The sequence below is a fragment of the Puma concolor genome, chromosome C2 (assembly GCF_028749965.1).
Source record: "Puma concolor isolate L17-30 chromosome C2, mPumCon1.1.hap2, whole genome shotgun sequence".
Taxonomy (NCBI): domain Eukaryota; kingdom Metazoa; phylum Chordata; class Mammalia; order Carnivora; family Felidae; genus Puma; species Puma concolor.
Window position 1 is genome coordinate 134842279 of NC_141675.1, and position 25492 is coordinate 134867770.

At 35.0% G+C, this 25492-nt stretch overlaps 1 protein-coding gene across 1 annotated transcript in view; it reads right to left on the reverse strand.

Moving 5' to 3' along the window:
- TMPRSS15 (transmembrane serine protease 15) overlaps positions 1-25492 on the reverse strand; it is a 126553-nt gene that overhangs the window by 85228 nt on the left and 15833 nt on the right. The window contains exons 4-8 of the mRNA XM_086676348.1: positions 23878-24029; positions 22165-22235; positions 17630-17708; positions 10082-10213; positions 3760-3868 (exon numbers count right to left, since the gene is read on the reverse strand). Coding sequence (XP_086532474.1) covers positions 3760-3868; positions 10082-10213; positions 17630-17708; positions 22165-22235; positions 23878-24029 — 543 coding nt within the window. The remainder of the gene's footprint in view (positions 1-3759; positions 3869-10081; positions 10214-17629; positions 17709-22164; positions 22236-23877; positions 24030-25492) is intronic.

A 25492-nucleotide genomic window follows, 5' to 3' on the forward strand; every position in this document is an offset into this window, starting at 1 on the left:
ATATGAATTTTAGAATTCTTTCTTTAATATTTTTGTAAGAATATGGCATTAGGATTTTGATAGAGATTGTATTGAATCCATAGATCATTTTCAGTAGTATGGACATTAATATATTATTACATTTTAACAATATTAAGTCTTCCAATCCACGAACATGAGATGTCTTCCCATTATTTGTGTCTTCTTTAAATTCTTTCAACTATGTTTTGTAGTTTTCAGTGTACAAGTCTTAACCTCCTTGGTTAAGTTTATTCCTAGGTACTTTATTCTTTTTGGTGCTATTGTAAATAGGTTTGTTCCTTAATTTCTTTTCTGGACTATTCATTGTTAGTGTATGGAAACACACATGATTTTTTATATGAATTTTGTATACTGCAACTTTGTTGATTTATTTTATTAGTTCTAACAGATTGTGTGTGTGTATTTTTGTGATTTTCTACATATGCAATCTTGTCAGTTCTTATGTGATCTTGCAAATGGTGGCAGCCATTTATACAAATTCTGCCTCGGTTAGGTCAGTTTAGAGGTGGGTGAGTGAGCCTGGTAGTGCGACCTCAGGACTCCAGTGTCAAAGTTTAAGAAGACATGGGAAGAAGAAATGAAGTAGGCTTCAGAGTGATTTCTAGTTTTTTAATTGAACTTTTGATGTCTTTAGGGAAGAATAAAATGAATTTTCCTTCATGTGTTATTTTTAAGCTATAAAGCTGAGAGATACAAGAGAAACTCCTTAGGAAATTTTGCTTTCAGGATTCCTTTACTTTTCTTTATGTATAAAGTTGAAGGTACAAGAGAGAAACTAGTGAGTATTTCTTCTGACTCAGAAAAGCCAACTTGCAATAAAAATTTGGTCATTTATAGATAGAAGACTAATTAGAAAATATAATATCAGTTTTTTAAAATGTAGACATGGTTGGGGCGCCTGGGTGGCGCAGTCGGTTAAGCGTCCGACTTCAGCCAGGTCACGATCTCGCGGTCCGAGAGTTCGAGCCCCGCATCAGGCTCTGGGCTGATGGCTTGGAGCCTGTTTCCGATTCTGTGTCTCCCTCTCTGCCCCTCCCCCCGTTCATGCTCTGTCTCTCTCTGTCCCAAAAATAAATAAACGTTGAAAAAAAAATTAAAAAAATAAATAAATAAAATGTAGACATGGTTATCTTTTGATTTTTAAGGGAATGGGTATTTTTCTAAATATAACTTATGCATTTTGTATTTTTGTATCAATAGCTAATCTTTTTAAAGCCCAGTTTTTTTGATAATTTAATATGGGGCTAAGCCCTTTACATTCATTACTACATTTAATAATGACTTTGGCCTCTGAATTTAGAGATGTTGAACTCTAAGGATGTAGAAATTTTGGGTCAAAGAGATTTAGTTATTAGCTAGAGATCACATATTTTGAATCTGTAGAGGGAAGATTTGAATTCATACAGATTGTCTCGGGTGCTCATATTCTTCATATTTGATTCTCTGCTAAATGTAGTTTTAATATAATTCCAACGATGGGCTGGTCTAGACTAAAATATAGTTTAATTGCATCTTAAACATTTCTCCACCATTTAATGGTCTTCAAGCTTATAGGAAACATGATTATCTTTATGACCCCCTTTGATCATAATTAGGAAAAACAAACTATCAAAGACAATGTATCACCATTGTAGTAACCAGTTTCAAGAAGAAAAACAAAATACTTAGGTTGTTTATATGATTAATTAATTCATGATTTCATCTTGAAGTGCAGTGTTTAGGGTAACATTTTAGGTCCTTTGGGGTTTGGAAATCATTGCTGCACTAACGGTGTATTTCTTAAAAATGGTTTTAAAAAATAAGTAATGGAAAAAAAGTAAAAAAGAATAGAACCATACAAATCCTTAATTAACATAGTTTGATTGTTACATAAATGATATTACTACTATGGCAAAAGTTTGTTGGGTTCTCCTTATAAACTCTCCTACAAGTTTGATCCAGTTTTATTAAGCATTTAACAATTAAATTTAACAATTAAATTATATTTATTTGGTGTGAATAAAATTTCAAAGATTGCATGAAGAAATAATTTAGGATTCATGTTCTTTCCATTTTCAGAGAAAGTAATTTAAGATTTTTCTAAACCTTTCTGCTGACATTTTAAGTAAGGAATAGAATATTTTTCATTTTACTTGTAATCAATGCTAATAGCCATTTATAAATGCTTCTTTTAAAAAATTTTTTTTTTCAACGTATTTATTTATTTTTGGGACAGAGAGAGACAGAGCATGAACGGGGGAGGGGCAGAGAGAGAGGGAGACACAGAATCGGAAACAGGCTCCAGGCTCTGAGCCATCAGCCCAGAGCCTGACGCGGGGCTCGAACTCACGGACCGCGAGATCGTGACCTGGCTGAAGTCGGACGCTTAACCGACTGCGCCACCCAGGCGCCCCTATAAATGCTTCTTTTTAAATTTGATCTGATTCTATTAGAAACAATATCCCCCAAATTGGTTAATTCTTCACTTGACAAGTGAGCTGTCATTTTGAATACAAAATCTTATCTTTGGCATACAAGTAACATGTTGTCTAGAGCATGAAAACATATCTTACATGTGGCTGAACTCCAAAATAGAAATTATTTAAAGAGAACAGAATGTTCTTCTTCCCTTCATGAATTTGAAGGGAAATACGAATTTCCCTTCATATCCCATCTTATCTCTGGGGTATGTCTACACAAGGAAACAACACTGTGAATCTTTATGGAACCATTTTCTATCATACATGGTTGGCAAGAATGTGTTTGGCATTGCCTTATAACCTTCTTTAATCAGTAGTAATGTTGATTCTCCTAGTTTTCTAGTGAGTCATGACAATGATTAAAACTATTATACAGCAAGTTGGATCGGGAAACCACAGTCCTACCCAGCTGTTAAGAGAAATGAACTAACTAGAATGTCATTTATCAAAGTGAATTCCAGAGAATGTTTATTCTTCATGCTCTGTGGAGAAAAACGATCAGTGGCTTAAGATGATTTTTTTTTAATTTATATTGCTCATTAACTTATTTAAACTGAACTTAAAAAGTTATAATGAGTTTATTTCAGCTTTGCTTTTATTTATTTGAGTACAAATTATTTTCCTTTGGAATCTGGGAGGAACATCAGATACTGCTCCTGTGTGCAAAATGCTTAGATAAACATTGAGGTCAATCAGTCTTCAGCAGTTTAATTATTTGGATCATCATAATGATTGAATTAGTGGATTGAATTAAGAGCTTGGAGGTCAATATCATGTATTTGACATGCTAACTGATCTTAGTGTTATTCAAGATCTAGCTACTATTGTCTAGTAGGATGTGTATAGAGGGTGTCCCCAACTCTTAATCTGCCATGACTAAATCACATCAGAGGACATTTTCATATAGATGCTGGCATAATGAGAAAAGAATCCTTGGTGGCCAGGATGCAAGTAATGGGAAATATTATATATTGCAGTATATAGATGTAAATGTGTGCTGTTCACTTTGGCAACCCTTGATTTGTGCCAATCATAAGGGGGGGAAAGTTTGCCACAGAATCCTACGATGGCCCCATTAATTAGACAGTATTACCCATAGGATAGAACACCTTTTTGAAGAATGAGAGAGAAACTTCTAGGACAGGTTATCAGTTGGGAAGACTGCTTCATAGCCAGTGAAAATGATTGTTAAAAAATAGACTACAATAGGTGGTAAGACTTATTGTATCAGGGAAAGACTTTATGACTTAACAACAGGGAATAGAAAATGATATATTACCGTATAATCCACTGGCAAACAACACTTGATTTAGAAGGCTTTGGGTAATGAACAGCCTGGAAGGACCCAGAAGTTCCAGTCAACAAAAACCTGCCATCACAAACTGTGGCTGTGGAAAAAAAATGAGAAGTCGTGTTAGACAAAAAACAGTCCTGGAAAGTTTTATCAAGTGAAATGGGATTCACATTGGCTAATGAACCCTTCACAGAACAGTTATGACTGAATCTGTATGACTGAAATGATCCAATAGGAGTAGATCAGATCTCATGTTTAAAATCTGTTGCCAATTTTCATATACTTGCTCATAACTCACCATAGATTCCTTTAGAAAAGCATTTTACTTCTAAATGCTCATACCTAAACTGCATTTTTAGTATTTGTCACATTTTTTTTTAAAGTGAGTACCTTTCAAAAAATTTATTTAATGTTTATTTATTATTGAGAGATAGAGAGAGACAGAGCAGTGCATGGGAGAGGCAGAGAGAGGAGAGACACACAATCCGAAGCAGGCTTCCTGTTCTGAGTTGTTAGCACAGATCCTGATGTGGGACTCGAACTCCCAAACTGCAAGATCATGACCTGAGCCCAAGTAGGACACTTAACCAACTGAGCCACCCAGGTGCCCCTATTTTTTCACATTTTTAAGGAAATAAATATATTTGAATTATAAACTCCTAATTTAGACAAATAGCTACTATTTTTTGGTCTTATTTTCCTGATTAAATTGGAGGGAGGGTGAATTTTAAATATATGCATTCTGTGCTATGTCCTCCTGAAAATGATCACAATATGGCCAGGCAAATGATATATGTGGTGCCAGTGGCCTGTAGCAAATTCCATCCATCTGATCTATTCCACCCATCTTTTAAACTTCTTGCTTCTTTTGTATGAATTTGCTATCTCAATATTGTCATTCAATATTCCTGAATATGTCTTCTGCATTTCATGACTACTCATTTTCTTCTTTTAATTCTTGTAGCATATTTACTTCATATACTCTCTTTGATGTCTCGTGTTATTAGTTGTCTTTAACTTATATCTGAATCATTTCCAGCTAGTTTAAAATCTTACTGAAGGCATAAACCAGGAACCATACCTCACTAACTTTTGTGTTCCCCTTACAGTTACAATGCATACTATGTGTTAAAAAATAAAAGCCATTTTTTCACAATCTTTAATTTTTCTTAGATTATTTTCTATATACTTTTTACCTAATACTCTTGATACTACATTTTAAAATAATTACTCCTAGAATGTGTCCTTTTTCTCTTGGTAGGTTGTTAATTCCTTATAGGCCAGAAGAATGGAGGATAGGGAGATTAAAAAAAATTACTAAAATTAAATTGCTGCTCTTAGAACGTGAGACTTAGAATAAGCTAATGGGTGGAAAATCTCATTGTAACATTATACAACATTTCTGTCAAGTAATTAAATACAAGCTATTATAGGACAACAAATATTTTATATGGACAAAGGAAACAATTGACAAATTAAACAGCATATAGAAATCTTGGCAGAACTCTCTTGCTTTTGGTTGGCTTTTTGCTATTTTTGGTATTTTTTTAAAAGCATAAGAAATCACTTTATGATTGTAAGAGTGTAAGATTGTAAATTGTAAGACTCAGTCTGTTTAAAAACAATGAGCTAGGAATTAATTGCATTGGATTATAACTTGATAACCTGATTCCTAGCTGAAGACAAAAAACAAAACAACAAATAAGCAACAAACTTGGAGAACTGAAAAGATAATCTAAGATAGAAGCATTAAGCACTGAAAAATCTTCGGAGATCTGGGAAAGGAAATGCAGAGTACTGTGACTTGTTGAGAGAACTGAATCTCCTTATCTGTAATTCTTACTGGAGCAAATAAAGATGATTAAGGATAATTTGTATGATTTGAAAATAAACAGCAAAATATCTGATTATTTAATGCAGATTTAAGTAATTTTCTAGTTGTAAAAGGAAACGTCTCATTCACCCTCAACTCTCTGCAAACCATGCCAAATAAATGGGACAATTAATCCCTTAGCTTCAATGACTAGAAAAGTGAAAATAGTGCCAGCTTATATTTTAGGTGATATATGGAGCCTTCCAATCACTTTGTCAAAAAAGCATATGGACTTCAAGATTACAGGCAGTGCAAGCAAGTCCACTGTTATTTTAAATAGTTTATATTTGATGAGCAATCAATCTTGACAGTCCTAAAATGTAACTGCTATAATTGGTGGAGTATTTACTATGTGCCAGCCACTATTGTAAAGGTGTTATGTATGTATTAATGTGATCTTCACAACAACCTTACAAAGTTATGGGTGGGAAAAGTGAGGCACAGAGGGGTTAAGTAACTGGCAAAAGTTTTCCCAGATTATTAGTGACAATTCAAAGCCAGGCATTCTTACTCCTGAGCATACAGGGGTATACTACCTGATACCTCAATATATACAGCTATGGTGATGTTATCATTTACTCTTTGAACTTAAAAGGGGGGGCATGTGTGTGCAGAACTGTAAATAAGAGAAGAAACAGGATTTTTAAAAAAAATTCCATCATTTTCACTGTTCTTAAAATTAAAATAGGGCACATTGCAATAGAATTCTATGACAAATAGAAAGAAGCAAAAAAGATAGAAGGAAAAAGGAATTTTCCTTCTGGCTTAAGAATTTATAAAACCAACTCGCAAATCTGGAAACATTTTAGGAATTCTTCACTTCTGCATACCCATTCACTACACTTTTGGGAGGTGGATCAGCGGCTCTGTGTTGTACAACAAAATTCAAAGTTTTCCAACAACCTGAGTTATGTCCCTGGTGGCAGGATAGTTGTAGGTTTGTCACACCCTTTTTCAGTCCCTTCTGGGTCCATCACTAGGCTGCACTTCCAATAATGGGCCATGTGACAGATCCTGGCCATGAAACTGTTGCGGAACTCATTATGTTTATTTCCAGATGTGATTCCTAAAAAGATCTTCTGAGACAGTCTTCCTTGTCTGTCAGTGGGTTGCAAAGGATCCAGGGGAGGACAAGAGACAGAGGGGATGAGAAAGGAGCTGGTTTCCTGGATGCCTACACAGAGGGCAGCCCCTTGGATCAGGATGTGATAAATAAACTGTTACTATCTTAAATTGCGAAGATTGTTTACCATAGTACTTAGCCTATCCTTAGAAATATGATCAATTTTTCCAGTGTGCTATGAATTTGCTGACTTTCAGTAGGAATGGGCAATCTGCACATCCAGTTCTGGTCTAAAGGATCATTGATGAATTCTTGCATGTGACTGTTAAGAGTATTCTTAAGAAGCATATTCTGAAAGCATTTAAAAAAAAAAAAAACCAAAAACCACGATAGTATTGAGGTACTTATAATAGAAATGTTCAGAATGCCAAAATATTATTATTTCAAGGTGTCGACTTGTTCTAGGGGCCTTCTCATACATTCTTTCATTTAATTTCAGGATGTTTCTGGAGAACCTAATATTACACAAGACAATCTTTCAGCAAAATAGATGTAACCCAGCCATGGATAAGTATGATAACTGGTGTTCAGGATTATGACTTTTTAGACTGCATAGTGCTTTACGGTGCAGCATGAAAAAAAAATCCTGAGTGGGAGATAAATGAGCCTGTCAAATAATATCAGGCATTTACTGAGCTCTCTGAAAGGTGCCTGTAATGGGAGGGGATTCCTGAAAGTTATGCTCTCAGAACCTACTGAGAGCTCCCTCTGCTGGCTGAATATTTACTAGTTGTGCGCTTGCATAGGGCACTGAACTCTCCAGGATATATAAAACAAACATGATCTATGCCCATCCACCGAGGTCTATTGTGCACACATACAGAGGCATGCAAACAATCTATAGAGACGGTTGACAACTTCCAAATAGGTCTGAACATTGGTCTAAAGGCTGTGAGTCAGCATCTTTCCTTCTCATAGGTCAGCTAAAAAGCGAACTTTCCTGCTGATTCCATTCTAATCAGAAGAGAAAAACAATTTTAAAAACTCTTGGTTCAGCTACAGTCAGCTATAAGTTGCATAAGACCTAAATAACTAAAGACTAAAAAAGGAAGCTATGTGAGGAAGTCAACATTAATGTGACTCTATTAATAACACATACTAGAATTAGAGCTCACAGCTGGAGAAAAAAGAAAGAGAGAGAGAGTGCACAAGGGTCAATTTCATAGAGAGAGAATTCTCTTAAATTAATTTTTCGGGAATGTAGATTGATGGACACAAGCTTTCACATAGAAATTATGCTATTAGATGATCAGGTTGGTGCTGAGGTGAAGTGCACTAGGCTTTTGGGCTCACCATCATTAAGGATGAATGATGAACAAAACAACTTATAGGCCTGAATCCTAGCTGGATAAGGATAGATTAACTGATTGATTAGTCCACATTTATTCCACAAAGGCTTTAAATTTGTTTTCCAAGATAAATATAATGCTAATTTTAAAAATCAAATAGCGAAGAGAGCCAATAAAAATGAAAAATGAGCATCTAGAGACTTAAGAAAGTTAGTGACATGGATGGTTTGTTGATACTAAAGTTCACTTAACACAAAACCTCCATGACGTTGAAAACTAAAAATGCAGTCTGATATGTACTTAAGGCAAATTTAAAGAATTAATTCAGTTCTAATGCCAAGGCTCATGCCATTAATTTATAGTGACTTGGAAAAAAGAATTCATGACCTTGTAACTTATTTTAGGACAAATTGTTACACTAACATGATACTTCCACGGTTATTTTTGGAGATGCACTGACATTACTTTACCATGAACATTATTAACTCCATGACATTGAAGACCAAATAATAATAGGCGTAGTACATTTTCTGATTATTGAACTCATCTTACATATTTCCCTCTACTTAAGTTTATCAATTATCATTATATAGGCTTAAAGCTATGTGTCTAACTTTGGCATTCATTATTCTTTTTGAAATATTAAGAAACATCACCTTTGTTACCTCATGATGGCACACTTGTATCATATTCTCCCTGAAAAGCTTTTGGAAACTGCCTGGAAACCATAGCAAAAAAAGAATGTTGCTTTCTTCTTCTTTGAGTAACTTAGTTATATAAAATAGATTAAAAAATATTCTGTAGCCTGCACTTTCTTCCAATATGCTCTGAGTGCACTTCAAAGTATGTAGTTAAACTTTGAAGGTTTGAATTTTATCAAAGAACATTTGAATTGGGATTGCTTAGTAGAAGCCTCTTTAGTCAAGTTGCCTTTTTTTTGAGTCGCTCCTGGAAAACAGGCCAACTGCCTGTCTTTTAAAGTGAGTACCGAGTGGATAGGTAACTTTTTAAGCTTTGGTTGTTTTTGGAGCACTCATCTTCAATTAATGTCATACAAGAAGCACAAAATGCAACAAATAAAAGAAGAGCAAGTGTAGAAAGTTGTAACTACAACCTTTGTACATTTCAGGAACTAATTGTGCTCATGGTCAATTTTAAGACTGATTATAAACCACAACACAGATGTGTTCAATTCATGCTTTCTGTTTAATTGTTTAAGAAAAAAATTATAAATTAGAATTGTTCCTATAATTCTTCACCTTGCTTATCAATCTATATTTGTAGTTATGTGATAATCTTTCATATATATGCTGCACAACTATCAAATGAAATAAGTCAAAAAGTAAATATGTTTAAATCAGTTAGAGTCATGCTTGGCATATAGTAAGTACTACTTAAGTGTATAATAATAATAATAATAATAATAATAATAATAACAACACTTAAAACAGATGCCAAAGTTTACAAATAAAACATGGATGTTTTATTCATAAGACAAGATCTTATTCATAACTGTTTCTATTATTCATAGAACTACAACTCAAGTACATTTTTTCTTGTCTCCATGTCAAAGATCAAATAAAAGCAACAATCAAAATTAAGGAGCAGCAATTACTGAGTTAGAAGCCATTGAAATCACACACACAAAAAAGATGGATATTATGGTGTAATGCTAAAAAAACATGAAAGTGCATTCAAATTCATAATAGTTTGGAGTAGTTTATTAAAGGATGAGAAACAATGACATTCTCTTCCCTCATTTATGACAGACATTAATCACAGCATTGTATCCATAAACATCAAATAGAATTCCACTTAATCAGTGTCTAATATTGCATAAAATAGATTAGAAAAATATTAATATAATTATTTTTTTAGATTTTGTATTAAATTATAATCATGTGTATTGGAATATCTCTTTCTCCAGTAGTTTCTGGTATCTGAGGGATATGTGTTTGTGTGTACACAGTGAGGGAGGATGAAAAAGCAGTGGGGTGAGAAAATGTGGGGGACATTACTTACCACAAGTGTCATTGTCTTCATCAGAGCCATCTGGACAGTTAATTTCTCCATCACAAAATAAATCATTTGCTATGCACTTTAGAGCATCAGCACAAGGACTAGAACCAGGCAGGCATTCTATTGAGACATTTCCTTTAGAAAAAAAAGATTGAATTTGTAAATTTCTTGCATAGTACATTTAATTACCAACCATATGTACAACGTTTGGATATTTATTACGTATTTTTTTGTCATTTAGGTCTTTACTCAGAGCATGTATTTCAATTTCCAAAGTAAATATTCATTTCATTTAATTAATTAGTCATTTGTAAAAGAAGCTTAGAATTTTAAATTTGGAAAAGAAGATATATATTCCTTCATAGATGTTGAATATGAATGTTTAATTTCTTGATTTTAACCTTGATAAATTAATACTATAGTTTGGACATTTAGCTCCTAATGATTACACCTCCTACGATTGTTTATACGTGTTCTGCGGGGCAATTTGTTGGAATGTTTTTCACATTATCTGCAGTATCCAGTAACCACTTCATTTACTTATAAACTTATTATTTGAAAATATGGGGGCTGAAGTAACGTTTACATTCTGCAGAACAAAATTTGTTGGTGATGGCCATTTTATAGTAGAATAAAACACTTAAAATTCCCAGTACATGGCTACATTGAGCAATGAATAAACCCAATCGCTATTTCCATTCAGTATTTCTTTGCTTCTTGAGTCAGAGATTCTTAGTGGGAAAGATACAAACATTGCCCTGAAGAATTCTATGCCATTCTCTGACCAGAATCCGATCCATTTGCTATCCTCAGCCTGTCTTGTGCTTCACCTGCTCCTCTTCCATATGCCTACATGCAGGCATGGATCAAGAAACACATTTTACTTCTAGAAATTAACTTGGAAAAATTAAGTGCGATACTTAAAAATGGAATATTCTGCACTGCACTGCCATCTGCTGGGTTTTAAAAATATATTTGATTCTGAAATTTCTCCTTGTGTTCCACAAAATTAATTGAGAAAATGAAAGTGCATGTGTCAATTAATCTACTAAGGTAATACCTAATTTGGGACATTTATGGACAGTATTGCTGGGGATATATTCAACTAAATTAGACTTTTGTAATTGGCTCTAATTAAAATGAATATAAACCAGTGGGAAATTCATGGATCGATCACCTAACATCTAAAACAGGACACGATAAAGATCACAGCCATTGTAAAGGACAGAGCACCCCCATTTAAGGGAATAAAAAAATGGTAAACAGGGTATTGAATAAGCCCAAAAGCATATTACAACTGTTGATATATATGAGATACTTACATAAGAGTCCTTAGTCATTGAATCCCTAATCTAAGAAAGGCATAGCATTGATAGTATTCCATAAATGCTTGCTAAATAACAAAAAAGCATTATTCTAGGAAATCTATATATAATTTTAACAGTAGTTAATAGAATTCTAAGTATTTACCATTTAAAGGAGCAATTGAGGAATACAGCTAAGAAGATGTATAATTTTGTCTGTCCTAATGCTTCTCATGGGAACTTCATGATGATTCACATGTCTGTCTGTGGCTTACTGAACTCTATAGATCGAGCATCAAAGCCACACTTGCAAGTGATAACAACTGGGATCTTTTGATCTTATTAATGATCATTTATTCACTACACAAGTATTTATTGTTTATTTATTTAGGTCAAAAATTTTTAAGGAATGGAGATAAAAGGATGACTAAGACATAGCCTCTATTCTCATGAAGCTTGGACTTTAGTGAAAAACTAGTTCATTAACTTTTTTTTTTTTTTAAAGAGGTATAAAAAAGTGCAATGGGAGCACCAAGGGTTAGGCAATTATTTTCCTTTTGAGTCAGAAACTGAAAACATCTTCATATAAACTAGGTTTTAAAGGATTCTTAGAAATGTACCAGGGAGAGGGAAATATGGAATGCATACATGGTGATGTGACAAAACACATCAATATATGGAACACAGGTAAGTCTAAACTTATCTCGATATTTGTGAAGGCCATGGCAGGAAGGGAGTTTGGTGTCAAGTCTAAAAGAGTTTTCTTTAATTTTTGTTAAATGACGGAAATATTTTTTCTGAAATTTTTTGCATATGTGTGGTATAGTCAGTCCATGTGTCATTAAGGCAACCCTGGGACCAAGTGGAAAATCAAGTAGAGTAAGGAGGCCAACTGAGAAGCTGTTTTTATGGTCAAGGTGAAAGTGGTTAAGGATTGGAACTCCGACGAGCTCCTACTAGTGGATAAGGGTAGCAACTTGGCCCTGGTAGAGGAGAGTACAATTGCTATTTTACAAGTGGAATAGATGAATTTTGGTGACTAGATGTGCTCCTGACTGGAGAGGTGGAAAAAAAGACACTTTTGGAGTGGCCCATTGAATTATTCATGGTCATTAGTCACCACAGTAATTATAAGAGGAACCCCTGGGGGGATTAGAAAATGATTCTAATTTGAAGTATTTTGATTTGAAGGTGGAAATATTAGGTACTCTAGTTTGGGTTGTACTCTATTTTCCCAGACTCTGTTTCACAAGCACCTTTCAGCTGCCTTTGTCCATGAAGAAAGAGAAGTTCTTCATATCAAAACCGATATAGAAAATATAAATATAATTGTTACATAAGGATGGAACATTTGGAGATTTTATCAGATTGTATTTTTACCTTGTGTTCTGTCTTTCTTTCATCTCCTTGTATACACATATATGATGATAATTTCCAACAAAACGATTCACTACAACATTAACTTTCACAGAAATTAGCCAGTTTTTTTTTTTTTTTTTTTTAAATTTTTTTTCAACATTTATTTATTTTTGGGACAGAGAGAGACAGAGCATGAACGGGGGAGGGGCAGAGAGAGGGAGACACAGAATCGGAAACAGGCTCCAGGCTCTGAGCCGTCAGCCCAGAGCCCGACACGGGGCTCGAACTCACGGACCGCGAGATCGTGACCTGGCTGAAGTCGGACGCTTAACCGACTGCGCCACCCAGGCGCCCCTTAGCCAGTTTTTAAAAATGACCTTCCAGGGGCGCCTGGGTGGCGCAGTCGGTTAAGCGTCCGACTTCAGCCAGGTCACGATCTCGCGGTCCGTGAGTTCGAGCCCCGTGTCGGGCTCTGGGCTGATGGCTCAGAGCCTGGAGCCTGTTTCCGATTCTGTGTCTCCCTCTCTCTCTGCCCCTCCCCCGTTCATGCTCTGTCTCTCTCTGTCCCAAAAATAAATAAAAACGTTGGAAAAAAAAAATTAAAAAAAAAAAAAAAATGACCTTCCATTCTTAAAACTAGAGTTCTTCAATTTGTGTACTACTTTGTTTGCCATTTCATTTCACAATATTTTGCTCTGGTATTTCTCTTGTAAGAAGTCTGTACTGTACTTCTCAATAGGGAATTTCTAGGAAAGGAGTTAAATAACTATATTTAAAGAAATGTGCACAGAGAGAATAATAATTGGCTCTGTTTCCTAGAAGGTGAACAAATTACCTGAATATTAATTACTCTTATCTTGAGTGGGCAAAAAAAGTGTGCATGCATTTTCATATCTATATGGTATTTTATCATTGGCATAATATTTTTCTTTTGGCATTTTGTAAGAACCTACCTATTAATTAGTATTATTTAGGATTCTGCAAATGGAAGGTTTTAATTGTCCATTTATATTTGTACCATGAATGATTCAGTATAAACCGAATGTGATAACTCCAGAATAATCCAAAGCCACAACAGTTTTGAGTGATTTGTGGTGAGGAATCTCCTGTGCTTACTTTGTGCAGGCCCTGTACTAGGCAGGTAGAGGATAAGAAGACAGAAATCCATTTATTTTGTTTTTCAAACCAGTTACAAGGAGTGTTACCTACAAGATAATAATTTTTAAATCATGTTTTGGAAATCTTGGATTTTTATTTTTCCTGTTACTTAAATGGAGATAATAATTCTTGGTGGACAAAACTGTTTGAGACAAGTTCAGCTCAAGGCCCTTATAACATACTTAGCAGTGAAAGTGGAGTCTGAATCCATGTATGCCTGCCTTTAGAGACTAAGTTTATTTCTCTACACTGTATTGGCAAAATAGATATCCCCTTACAGAAATTCTTTTCAACTTCGATATAACTAATTTCATCTTTTTAGCAAGACCATGGCTGGTCAATCCAAGTAAAATTACAGTGGAAAAATACTTTAACAGTTCTGGTGTCATATGCAAAGGGATGTTTTAGGAGTGTGCTTAGCAATATACATGCTGTTCTCTCAAATGCAGAGAAAGAAAAATACTTAAAGTTCCATTTGGTGTTGGATAAAGTCCCTGTGTCTTAGTCCTTGGGCAATTCAACTGAAGAGTGTAATTCTACCTTAGCTTCTCTTGACCCAATTTCATGTTCTTTACTAAATCAGCCAATTCTTTTCTTCCAATCCCCAATCCCCTCCACATAGTAGTATTGGAGCAAGATTGCATTTTGTATGAAACTGAGAAAGTCCAAAATAGTGAAACTTTTGTTTTTCTGCAATCATTGCCTACGTAGTAAGCAACAAAAGACTAGAACAAGCTATATTCTAGAAATCCTTCAAGCATTTGAACAATCGCCCAGAATAGCCCCTCTTGGCTGTAGCAGCCAAGAAATCAATCAGTGGAATTCAATCCCAGTTCCCATCTCCCTCCTCCAGTGTTCCAAATGGGTTAATAAAACTTTACAGTAATTGGCAACAAAGGCAGTTGAACAATAGGACATAATCCTCATGGACTTTGTACTCGCTATCATACAAAAATTCTCTTTGGCAGAATTTATAATAGCACTAATGCCGGGTATATGATGCATGCATTTGTTGATTTTTCTCAAACTCTGTCTTCCAGGCACATAAAGATGAGAATAAACTTAACATCCCTGAAAGGCATATTCATAATAAATTACTGCTTGGAAACTGTGGTTTTCAAGTGTAATTGCCTCGTTCCCTCTATAAATCGATAGCATCTCGCAGTATGAGAGGCACAAATGGAATGGATGACTGGGGACTCATGGATCCAGTAAAAAAGGGAATATAAGATGTTCCCACTTCCTTACCTTAGTATGATTCTTTGAGGATTGATTAAAGTAATTCGATACAGTTTCCAATAATAAGAAAGCTTTGGAAATGGAGTTCTTTTAGTCAAATAAAAGATCAGATTAAATGAACATTACCAGGTACAATGATCTTGTTTTAACCTTAGTTTAGTTTTTGAAATATTTCTAAAAAAAGTATTGCAACTCTTTTTTTTTTTCCTGTTTAACTCAGAAGGGGAAAGGGAGAAGGAATCTAACTTTGCATCAGTCATGAATTGAGACAGTGCGGTGTTATCGGTGTTATCTCTCTTTTAATTCTCATGATTGTTCTCTCAGATATGTATGTTAGTCTAAAATTAAAGAAATAAAGACTAGGTAGCTTGTTGAACACCACATATAGTGATTGGTGCAATTAGTTAATGATGGACTTGGCTATGCCTTTTCAATGATTGTATGCTGTTTTTTTTGGTCTTCATTTTAAATATCCAATGCCTAAAGTGTGAAAGATAGGACTAAATGTATATTGATCCCATCCCTGTAGCTTACATGTGGGAAAGGAGATTTTTGCTTCACTTCCCAGGAAAGAAGGGTATGAGGGAAGTATCACTCCCATGATCTTTGTGTCCCCCGTTCACCATCTCCTCTGGACAGAGAAAACTGATCACAGAGTTCAACCTCTTCTTGTATTTTTGACAAGTTTGTCCTCAGGATAGGAGGGGAGAAACACTTACATTAAGTCCAAGGCTTTCTTGCTCTAACATGGATTTTTTTCCACACATTTCTTTTTTTTTTTTTTTAATTTTTTTTTTTCAAAATTTATTTATTTTTGGGACAGAGAGAGACAGAGCATGAACGGGGGAGGGGCAGAGAGAGAGGGAGACACAGAATCGGAAACAGGCTCCAGGCTCTGAGCCATCAGCCCAGAGCCTGACGCAGGGCTCGAACTCACGGACCGCGAGATCGTGACCTGGTTGAAGTCGGACGCTTAACCGACTGCGCCACCCAGGCGCCCCTCCACACATTTCTTTTAAGGCATTTTAAAACAGCTAAGATGTCCTCATACTATGGTTTATAGGAATCACTCAGTAAACCAATAGGCAAATAGAAAACTGGCACAAATTTGGTTATTTGTTGCTGACTTTCAAAGTTTTAGAAAGATATTTCTCAGGGGTGCCTGGGTGGCTCAGTCAGTTGGGTGTCCAACTTCGGCTCAGGTCATGATCTTGCAGTTTGTGGGTTCGGGCCCCTCGTTGGGCTCTGTGCTGACAGCTAGGAGCCTGGAGACTGCTTTGAGTTTTGTGTCTCCCTTTTTTCTCTCTTTGCCACTCACCTGCTCATGCTCTCTCTCTCTCAAAAATGAGTAAATGTTAAAAAATTTTTAAAAAAAATACAAAGAAAGATATTTCTCAAAATATACTAAATTTACTTTTTCAGCTTATTTTTAGGCTAAAGGAATTAACCATTATTAATCCTAAAAGCATTTGTTTGAAAGTGTATTGTAAGGTTGTTTTAAATGCTGTAAATAGTCTTCCACATTGGAAAAGAGATTGTGTGATAAAGAACAACTTTATATTTTAGTAAGCTGTATTGCTCTATGGGTTCACACCTAAATACAACTCCAGGCAGCCTTTTCCTACTGTAAACAATCTCTGTGGATTTTGAGGTGTGATGGATTGGCTCATAAAGGATTTTGATTAATGATTCATGTATTGCTTTGCTTTTCAAACATCATGTCAACAAGTTTACTCAACAATTATTAAGTCTTACTCAAAAGGGCATTTATAGTTTTACAAATATTCTTTCTTTGCATTTATATAACATTTGATATGAATTCTAATGACATAAAAATGACAGTATTACCTTAGGAGCTGAAGATATGTACAATATTTCCTTTTTGGAGTTTATCTGAAAGGTAAGGGACACACCCAGGCCATTCAACATGAAGATTAAGTTGGGACCTGAGAAGGCACTTTAGTTGACAAATAGACACAGTAGACAATTACCAGGAATGCAGATAAATGGGCACATCAAAGGTACATATTCAGAGTTAGCACAAGATAGCCACTTACTGAAAATGTGTTGAATGAATGAACCTAAAGTTATTTTGGTGTTGGTTTGGCAACCTGGATTGTGTTGAGAGAGCTAGCATTTCTACTTTGTATGGAGACAGAATAATCAAAGAAGAAAAATCCCTCACATCTGATGAAACCTACATCCCTCTAGAAAGCATTTTGATCCTATTGGTGGCATTCTTAGTGTCAGATAATAACCAGAGTTCTAATGGAGGACTAGCGTGAGGTCAGATAATCCAAGCATAAGCCTTAAATTATTGCTCACTTTTGGTGAAATCTTAGGCTAAAGCTGCACACTTTTATGCCGCAATTTTATTATTCATAAAATAAGAGTAACATTAACTGCTGTGTTAGCAGACAATTCTCAAGAGCCTAAAACACAACAAGTAAAAACTTTTTAAAAAGGTATAAATAAAATGACTTAAACTGACCTGGAGTTGCCAGAGGACAGCCGGTTGTTAGCCTGCCTATAAAAAGAAATGGTGTTAAGATAATTATTGCCTTTTTAAGCTGATTATTAAGAATTTATTGTGTATTCTCTGTGTTTAATATTTAACCTGAGAGTTTTTAAAGTTACTGTGAATTACGATTATCTATTAACTTAAGAAAATGTCATTTGTATCTGGATCCAAGAATAAGTCTTTTATGTTTCCATTGGTTTTTAGAATTGTAGAGCAGAGGTATTTAGATTTTAAGTCATCTTTTATTTTCTAAGTAGAGAAGATGTTATTCAATGATCAATAACCAAACGCAAGGATTCATTAATATCTTAATGATATTAGACTTAAATTTTCTAGGTTAATATGATGTTATGTGAAGCAGAAGCTTGAGATATGCTTAGACCATGGGCTTTGAGGTCCAAAGGAATTGCTTTTAATTCCTCAGTTTGACACTTAGTAGCTATGTGACTCTGGGCACATTGCTTATTATTTATTTCTTTTTAAGTGGAAAGAAATATTACTTCTCTAAAGGATCATTCTGAGGAATAAATGAGGCAATGCTGGTAAAATATACTACCTGGCCCAAGAAGACACTTTTAAAAAATGTAGATCTTTCAAATATTATAAAAATGGTCATGATAATAGATAATACTGAAAGTAATATATTTATAGTTTCTATAACAATTTATACTTTAAAAATCATTTATGTATAAATTTGATATTTGGGATGACTTTGAAATATTCAGAACAATTTTATTATCTGCAATTTATGGGCAGTAGATTTTCAGAGAGGTAAAGAGATGTGTCCAGTGGTTCTGGTAATTGGCAGAGCCAGGATTGATGTTTAAATCTCCTGAATTTGATTTAAATAATTTTTCTACAACATAATAATTTTACATTATAAGATCAGCTAGGTTAATTTTAGAATTATTAACAATTTCTCAAAGCAAACTCTTTTGATAGTGGTATGATCTTGGTGAGACAAAGTGAAGTTCTGAATTTTATGAGCAGTAGCAATCAATTATAGTTAGAAAGATGGAGTAAGAAAATGCTGGAACAGAGCAAAGGTAACATTAAGCTTTGGATTTTCCTTTCTCAAGAATGCAATATATTCTGAAAGTCATCATTTGTTTCTCTTTTAAATGCTGTTTTCTTTATTCCTAGTGATCTTATAAATGTTAGGGATTCATCTCCAAGCCTGTAAGATTAGAGCCACATTTTAGAATGCTACACATACATACACACACACTCTCACACACACATACATACACTCATACATACACCATATGTAAATAGAGTTTAAAATATGAAAGGAACATTGAAATTAAAGATGCATGCCCTTGGTATGTGTAACTAGGTATTACGAACTCTGCAATATTATGAACTATATTGTTCTTAACCAAATGTACACTTCTTAATATGAAGAATAAATGTCTTAGAAAGGGCTATTAAAAATAACCTTTTCTAATGTCATGGAGCTTGATGACCACCAATATATGCATACATGTGTGTATATATATGTGTGTGTGTGTGTGTGTGTGTGTGTGTGTGTGTGTGTGTGTGTATAATTTTCTTTGTTTATTTATTTATTTTTGAGAGAAAGAGCATGAGAAGGGCAAAGAAAGAGAGAATTCCAAGCAGGCTCTGTTCTGTCAGCACAGAGCTCAATGTGGGGCTCAAACTCACAGACTTTGAGATCATGACCTGAGCTGAAGTCCAATGCTTAACCAACTGAGCCACCTAGACACCCCCAAGTTACATTTAAAAAAATGCCATTAGTACTTACCTGAAGTTGTGGCAGGAATTACTGTAGAGAAATTCTCCAAAGATGCTGGAATAAAGCAAAGTTGATTTGAAGTTTGGGATTATAATAGAAATATATTACAAAACAGTGAATGCAGTTTGAATATTGTTCAAAGGACAGCTGATCCTATAGAGTTCCCATTTTATCCTATCTTATGCTGGATGTTTCTATTATTATTTGATTGTGATACATTTGATGAATTTCCAGAATCTGTATGTGCTGTATATAAAATTTACCTATGCAAAAAGTTTGCTTTGTTTTACTCATTTAAGAAAGATATCCAGATCTATTTTTAATTTTTTGAGAAACATCCACACTGTTTTCCAGAGTGGCTGCACCAGTTTGCATTCCCACCAACAGTGCAAGAGGGTTCCTGTTTCTCCACATCTTCTCCAGCATCTATGGTCTCCTGATTTGTTCATTTTAGCCACTCTGACTGACATGAGGTCATATCTCAGTGTGGTTTTGATTTGTATTTCCCTGATGAGGAGTGACGTTGAGCATCTTATACACAATGGAATACTACTTGGCAATGAGAAAGAATGAAATATGGCCTTTGTAGCAACGTGGATGGAAGTGGAGAGTGTTAAGCTAAGTGAAATAAGTTATACAGAGAAAGACAGATACCGTATGTTTTCACTCTTATGTGGATCCTGAGAAACTTAACCAATGACCATGGGGGAGGGGAAGGGAAAAAAAAGAAAGGGAGGGAGCCAAACCATAAGAGACTCTTAAAAACTGAGAATAAACTGAGGGTTGATGGGGGGTGGGAGGAGTGGGTGATGGGCATTGAGGAGGGCACCTGTTGGGATGAGCACTGGGTGTTGTATGGAAATCAATTTGACAATAAATTTCATATTTAAAAAAAGATATCTATCCATCATAGTTATATAGGATAACTTATATTTAAGACAGCTAATATAACATTGCACACCAGAACATGTCAAAATTAGAATCAGTAGTTTTTCACTGAAATATATGGAAGATGTCAAAATAATCTTGCACATAATAATATCTACTGAGAACCAAGTCTTATTTAAATAAAAAGTACTTTTCACACAAAAGATAAAAACTAGCTGTTTTATTCACTTTTTAAAATATTTAATAGTTTTAAAAACACAATGACAACTATGTACAGTATAAAGGAAACCAAAGTATTCCTTATGAAAAACTCCCATCTGGTCAATTTGTTTTTATTTAAAACTGTATTTAAGATAAGTATGTTATGAGGTATATTCTTTTCTACTGAATAGGTTATTTATTCCAGTATTTCTTCATTTTTGCATTGTCTCATTCCTACAAGATCTATAGCAACTCCATAAACAATTTTTGGTAGATTGATGAAGACAACAAAACAAGATTTATAAGATTTTTTCATAAATAATTTAATATTTTAATTTTTTATGATTTGATTTGGCTGTAAAATATATAAAAATTCCAGATATTTATAAAAATTTCAACCAATTTTAAATGTAATAAATTAAAAAATTCACATGATACAAGTAAATATTAAACTCATTAAACTTAAATATCTAAAATTAACCTTGCTATCATGTTCATAAATATGTGCTAACAGAGTTCAACAAATTAAATGTAACTTTTATGTGTGGAGCATATTCTTGAGTTGATGATATAGTTTATTGCATCTATGATATTTATTTCAGATAACTCAAAGATATACTTTTATTGAATAAATAAATATTTTTATTTTTTTTTAATTTTTTTTTTCAACGTTTATTTATTTTTGGGACAGAGAGAGACAGAGCATGAACGGGCAAGGGGCAGAGAGAGAGGGAGACACAGAATCGGAAACAGGCTCCAGGCTCTGAGCCATCAGCCCAGAGCCCGACGCGGGGCTGGAACTCACGGACCGTGAGATCGTGACCTGGTTGAAGTCGGACGCTTAACCGACTGCGCCACCCAGGCGCCCCTAAATAAATATTTTTAAAAACCACCCATAAATAGCCCAACTGTAGGGAGTCATGAAAATAAGTTTCAGCATATCTGTTAAAACATTTGCCAGAAGAGACTTTCAGAAACTGATGCATATTCAACTAAAGATAGTAAGAACCCAACTTTCTAGAAGAAAGTGACTATTGAGAAAGTATCAGTCAATGCTGTTCAAAGATAAAACCATCGTAAACAGGGCTGCCCAGGAGGCTCAGTCATTTGAGCATCCGATTCTTGATTTTGGGTCAGGTCATGATCTCATGGTTGTGAGATAGAGCCCCGATTTGGGATCCGAGCTGAGCGTGAAGCCTGGTTGGGATTCTCTCTCTCTCCCTCTCTCTCTCTGCCCCTCCTCTGCTCATGCCCTCTCTCTATCATAATATAAATAAATAAACATTAAAAAAAACATTGTAAACAAACTAGCATAATGGTTAAGAGCACAGACATTGGGGTCAGATCAGCTGGGTCAGAATCTTCCATCTAACTCTAAATACCTATGTAATTTAAGGTTATTTATCAAAATTATCTGTTTTTGTCTTCTCGTCTGTAAAGTGAGGGTTAGTAAAGACACGATGTAATAAGATTAATGTAAAGATTAAATGTGTCGTAGATAAATCACCTATTCTAACTCATAGTAGTAGTTTTTAGCTCAACTGAATCAGACAAAGATCCACAACGTCCCTGCTCCAGCTTTTGTGCCAGAGGGAACCAAGCCATCAGTAGAGGAAGCTCTTAAGAGCATTAGTTGTCTTCTCCCTAAACAGCAGGATACAGGAGGAGACTCAATGAATGAGAAAACTATGCTTGATGAGCCAATACTGTAAGGAGAAGCAACTTTCATATCTAGTATTACAAAATCAAAAACAAGACAAAAAACTTCTGCATGTTTTTATATATTTGATTTAGAGACAAACCTGTATTGACTGATCTCATTCTATAGCAAAACTGCTTCAACTGGTGTTAGGCTATTTAAATTTTGTCTTTATTTCACTTGATGTGGGTATTTATATACTGGTTAACTTTCTGAAGTCCCAAAATTTCCAAATTCCGGAGTTTACCTGACTCCAAGGTTTACAGGTAAGGGATGGTGGACCTGGATAGATCTTTTATTTAAAAAAAATTTTTTTTTCAACGTTTATTTATTTTTTTTGGGACAGAGAGAGACAGAGCATGAATGGGGGAGGGGCAGAGAGAGAGGGAGACACAGAATCCAAAACAGGCTCCAGGCTCTGAGCCATCAGCCCAGAGCCTGACGCGGGGCTCGAACTCACGGACCGTGAGATCGTGACCTGGCTGAAGTCGGACGCTTAACCGACTGCGCCACCCAGGCGCCCCTGGATAGATCTTTTAAATTAGTAGTATTGTTTTCAAACAAAATGAAGATATATGTAAATGTTTGTTGAACTGAATTAGATGGAGGATAACTAGAATGGAAAATTTAGAATAACCTAGGTGTTGATAGACATTATTGTCCTACTATTATTTTTAATGCCTTATATCTCTTCCCCTTTGATTTATTTTTATTTTAAAATTACTTATTTTAGGGACACCTGGGTTGCTCAATCAGTTAAGTGTCAGACCTCAGCTTAGGTCATGATCTCGCGGGTCATGGGTTCAAGCTCTGCATTGGGCTCTGTGCTGACAGCTCAGAGCCTGGAGCCTGCTTGGGAATCTGTGTCTCCTTCTCTCTCTGCCCCTCCCCCACTTGTGCTCTCTCTGTGTCAAAAATAAACTAAAAAAATTAAAATTACTTATTTTAAAAATGAAGCTTTATTTTTTATTAATAAATAACTGGGATGAATCAAACTCATTGAGCTCTCTATGTTTTTTCCTCTCCTTGTAAGTTCTTAATTAGAGTGGGCTTGACATGTGACTTCGTAATTTATTTTATTTTTTTTTTTTTTAATTTTTTTTTTTTCAATGTTTATTTATTTTTAGGACAGAGAGAGACAGAGCATGAACGGGCGAGGGGCAGAGAGAGAGGGAGACACAGAATCAGAAACAGGCTCCAGGCTCTGAGCCATCAGCCCAGAGCCCGACGCGGGGCTCGAACTCACGGACCGCGAGATCGTGACCTGGCTGAAGTCGGACGCTTAACCGACTACGCCACCCAGGCGCCCCGTGACTTCGTAATTTAATAACATCTATGACTCTATCCGAAAGTAATGAGTGTTTCTTACTATCAGAGGGTTCCTGGAAAGTTAGGGTGTACTTGACAAATGCCAAGAATGTGCTGTGACCCACAAACATTTATGTATGCCAATATTTTCAGAACCTTTTTGATATTTTACAAACTTTTCCTCACTGGTATTTTTCTTCAAATATGATTTCTCCATATTTCACATTTCTCATGTAAATGTGTTACCTCAGGCAATAAGACATGTTCCTAAAGTCAAGGACGATCCCACTGCTTCCCTGGTATATAGCTAGAATTTTAATTTCATAGCTTAATGATTCAAAGAAATCAAATAATGTTCACAGATACCTGTGATATCAATGCTGTTTAAATCAATATGGAAAGTGACCAGTTGGCTGGATTTATTTGCTTCAATGCCTTGAATCAGTTCTTCTTTTACATTTTCATCTGACACCCACTGGGCAAAGAAAAGGTCAAATATAACTATAATGCTGCCATTTCTGTAAAGCAAAAGATGATATAAGAGGAAAAAGTCAGCCTTCATCAAATGATTTGTATTTAATTCATGTAAGGGGTCTTTGAAATTCTCTACAGTTATCACCTTATTACACTTGTGTAGTAAACCTTGGTAGGTTATGTCAAATATTACCTTAATTTACAGGTGGAAGAAAAGGGGATTGGAAAACTAAGTGTTTGTCCAAGAACACAGACATATCCAGAATTAAAGTTTTCTGAGTTCTACATTAGCACCTAATCCTCAGGCCAGGCTCTTCCCTAGGTTACCTGTGTCAAATTAAACAAAATCACATGGTGTCATGATATTTACTCTTAATTTACTGTGCAAAGGAAAGAAAAGTGTGGATCTGTAATTTTTCACAGATGATTTCTAAGTTGAAAGAAATCTAAGATAGTTTCACTAATTTCAGAGTTTTCTATGTACTTTATAAAGGCCTGATAGCAAGCTTAGAGCAATGAATCATATCTACTTTTTCTTCTCTATTCTTAATATAAAAATATCAAAATATGCCCTGATTTCTAGGGATAGAAAGAAGATTCATACACGTGGGATTATTGGGGAAACGCAGTCCGTCTCATAATCAGGAGTTGGGATTATTTTGCCTACATTATTTCTGACCATAACATTAGAATCCAATTATATGGCCCAAATTATATTCCCTTTTATTTACCCCCTGCTCTGAAACATCCATTTAAACAGTTTGATTAATTGGTGATTTGTTTACAGTTTAAACAATAAAAAAAATGAATAAATTTTTGGCGCAACAGGGATACTTGAGAGACTTTTGCTCTCCTGCCTACACTTCTGCTTGGCTCATGGTATTCTTCTGGGGTAAAACCACTTGGGAACCAAACTCTAGTCTTGATCTCCATCGTGTGCCCCTCAGAAAGCTGAGGGTACTCAGAGTATACTTGGACTCTAAAGAGGAAGCCTAGGGAGAATCAAATTTTCCATTGTATGTTTGCTGGTTCTGAAATTTGGGCAGTTACACTCATACCCTGTGGTATCTATAATTTAATAAGATTCTTCAAGGACTTCCTCAACTGTAAAAATGTTCTTTATCTGTCCATACCATTGTCTTGGTAGAGCTTGCAATTTTTTTCCCCCAAGGACTATACATTGAATCAGAACATTCCTTGAATATCATAGTAGATCAGCATGTCCTCCAGGTACAATATTCTTTCTTAATATCGGTGCCACTATTCAGGTTTCACAGTTTAGCAGAGGGATTGTTGTCTTTGTAGCTGGTTTCTCATTTTGGAACTGAAGTGGCTTACTGTGATGTAATAATTTCACACTTTACCTCTATTAAATAAGTTATTTTTAGAAGTCAGAATGTTTAACTTCGCATAAATCATAGTAACCAAATCTTGTAAATGAGAAGATTCCTCAGTGACTGTTTAGTTCAGAGTTCCCCAAATTTACCCCTACATGGAACCACTTGCA